Source organism: Fopius arisanus, unplaced genomic scaffold (assembly GCF_000806365.1).
Source record: "Fopius arisanus strain USDA-PBARC FA_bdor unplaced genomic scaffold, ASM80636v1 scaffold00069, whole genome shotgun sequence".
Taxonomy (NCBI): Eukaryota; Metazoa; Arthropoda; class Insecta; order Hymenoptera; family Braconidae; genus Fopius; species Fopius arisanus.
In genome coordinates, this window is record NW_011887808.1 from 728,075 (window position 1) to 730,847 (window position 2,773).

Genomic DNA, 2,773 nt, shown 5'->3' on the forward strand with positions numbered 1-2,773 from the left:
CGCGACCTGTTTGATTCACAGGTACACCCGCAAAATTAGCTCGGCTCGGGCGGCCAGACAATTTCGTGGTTGAAGCTTCGCCATTGGCGTTAGCAATCTCCCCTATAATCTCTGCTATAATCTCTGATGCTAACTTGCGATCATTATTTTGTTTAATTAATTAAAAAATAATGAAGGGTCTACCAAATTTTTTAATCGTATTACAATGATGTACAAAGGTCCTACTATTGATCGAAATAAAAAAACTAATGAATTTTCAATTATGTGGTGCCAACTACCTGGCCCCCTACTTTAGTTAATCCTCCCGCTCAAAACCTGTTTTACTTACAGATACGGGTTCTCTGAGCGTAGTTCCGTAGCCGCCGCACCGAAATCCTTGCTGAAACGCATCCATGAGCCCTAGCAATCTCCCCTGTAATCTCTGTTCTTATGGGAGTGTTTTCTATCGATCTGATGCAAAACATTAAATTTTCAATTCTAAGTATGATGTTTCTCTTTAGAAACATCAAATTTGGAATATGTGATGTTCAAAACTTCGGCAATGCCCGTGGTCAATTTAGAGGGATTATCAGTAACCTAAAAACTGGAGTTCATGTGAATAAAAAGTATAATACCGGTGCAGAATTGCCGGTTTCAGAGGATTGTATTAAAAATTATATTAGAGCTATGACCAAAGCTTATGTTGAGAAACTGAACAATGAGGAGTTTAAACATCTATTGCAGGTCAGGGAAGTCGTGAATATGTTGGAAGATCGGTTGAAAATTGAGGAGAACATTATGAATTTGAATGATCTTGGTATGTTAATTATTGGAGTAAAAATCCAAAATTTCTATATATATTTAAAGCATTTTATAGTACCTCTGTTGTCTCTAGACTAACGATTTAATAAAAAATTTTAAAGTTTTAATTACATTCCATGTACTCTTCTGACTTCATTTGGAGAATATCAAGACCAAAAGATTGCCATGAGACTCTTGTAAAGGTTGGAAAAAGACAAAAGTGCAATCAAATGGACACTTCGCATTCTTCTTCCAGTTTTTAATAATATAACTGAAGAATCCCGAAACAGTTTTCAAAAATGTGAACCAGACTAGTAAAAACAATATTATTGGAAAATTTCCTGAGTGCCCATATTGCGACATCAAATGTATAATATTGCATATTAGATACAGTTTACACTGAATCATTGGAAAATTAATTTCCAAAAAAAATTCTAGTCTCAAAATTTTCAGAGGGTCTTCTCAGTTTTGATAAAAATTCATGTTATGGCCCATATTTATAACATCTATGTGCACTGATTTTTTAAAAAACGACTGACCGTTTAACTTTTTCCACAGCAACAGAGAGCAAAGAAATGAGCAAACTCATCTCCGAGGAACAGCATATGTACAGAAGTCAGTTGACTGAACTAGATGATGAACTTTTGAAATTAATACTTACAAATGTAGGTCGTGATAATTGTAGAAGTATAGTCTTCGAAATAACAGCAGGGGTAGGAGGTTCAGAAGCGATGATCTTCACAGGTGACCTTCTTGCAATGTATCAGAGCTACTTCAGCCGTCTAGGATACTCTCAAGAACTTGTCGATATAAGCTCAGAGGGATCAATTAGTGGCATACGTCACGCAAGTGTACTCGTCTCGGGAGATCGCGTATTTGAGACTCTGAGACACGAAGGGGGTGTCCATAGAGTCCAGAGAATTCCTGCCACAGAAAAAAATGGTAGGATACATACAAGTACCGCCACAGTTGCTGTTCTCCCTGAGCTGAATGATATTGAAGTCAATATTAGGCAGAAAGATTTAAAAATCGAAACGAAGAAAGCAACTGGCGCTGGCGGCCAACACGTCAATACTACTGACTCCGCAGTGAGGATCACTCATATCCCTACTGGAATTGTAGTCGAAGCACAAACGGACCGATCGCAGATCAGGAATAGAAAAACCGCAATGTTGAAACTAAGAAAGAAAATGTATGAAGAAGAATTCAATAAGCAAAGAGTAACGACAGGGTCTCTGAGGAAGGAGCAGAGGGGGATGAGTACAAGAAATGAAAAAATAAGGACTTACAATTATAGTCAGGATCGAATCACTGACCATAGGATTAGTGGAGGTACTCTGCATAACTTGAAGGGCTTCATGGCTAATGGAGAGGGATTGGAGGAACTCCATGAAAAGCTGCAACGGCAACTACAATTGAAAATATTCCAACGAGCTATTGAACGGTGGAAGTAGGTAAAAATGAGGAATTATTGCAACCAAAGGATATAAATTGTCAAAAAATAGATTTCTTTGTGATCTTTGTCTCTCCACATCGTTATTTCCACAATTTTTGGTGACTTACAAAATTTTTAATTATTTGTCAGTCTTGGATAGAATTATTTGGATTTGTATTAAAAAAAAACAAAAAAAAATATAATTGTTGAACTATCAATTTATTTTAATACTTCACGCTGTGACGAACATGAATTTCTGACGCCAACACTTCAATCGTGACCTTTCAGAATCATTGGTTGTAAAAAATCACAGATATTATATCACCTCGAATCTCCAATTAATCGAAATTTCCCGAGTTTGCTTTCATATCGAAACGAGGTTACATCAATTTCACAATTATATTGGGAAGCTTGGGATGATGTGGACATTTTTTTATTTGTGCCAGTGTAGTATCGACCAACACTGTTAAGGCCCGGGTGGAGGGATTTTTGCCCGACATGTCCCTAGGAAATTCCCTAGAAAAAACGCGTTTTACGGGTAACGAAATGCCAGCCCCT

At 37.1% G+C, this 2,773-nt stretch overlaps 1 protein-coding gene across 3 annotated transcripts; it reads left to right on the top strand.

Moving 5' to 3' along the window:
• The first annotated feature begins 74 nt into the window (after positions 1-74).
• Positions 75-2,418, top strand: mRF1 (mitochondrial translation release factor 1). 3 transcript variants are annotated; one of them, XM_011309707.1, is made up of 3 exons: positions 75-639; positions 724-796; positions 1,339-2,418. In XM_011309707.1, the coding sequence occupies exons 1-3, from the start codon at positions 430-432 to the stop codon at positions 2,232-2,234; spliced, it is 1,179 nt and encodes a 392-aa protein (XP_011308009.1). In that variant the 5' UTR covers positions 75-429; the 3' UTR covers positions 2,235-2,418. The 3 variants fall into 3 exon arrangements, with proteins under 3 accessions (XP_011308009.1, XP_011308008.1, XP_011308010.1); XM_011309708.1 differs by having other exon boundaries at positions 77-643; XM_011309706.1 differs by having other exon boundaries at positions 76-796.
• The last annotated feature ends 355 nt before the right edge of the window (positions 2,419-2,773 follow it).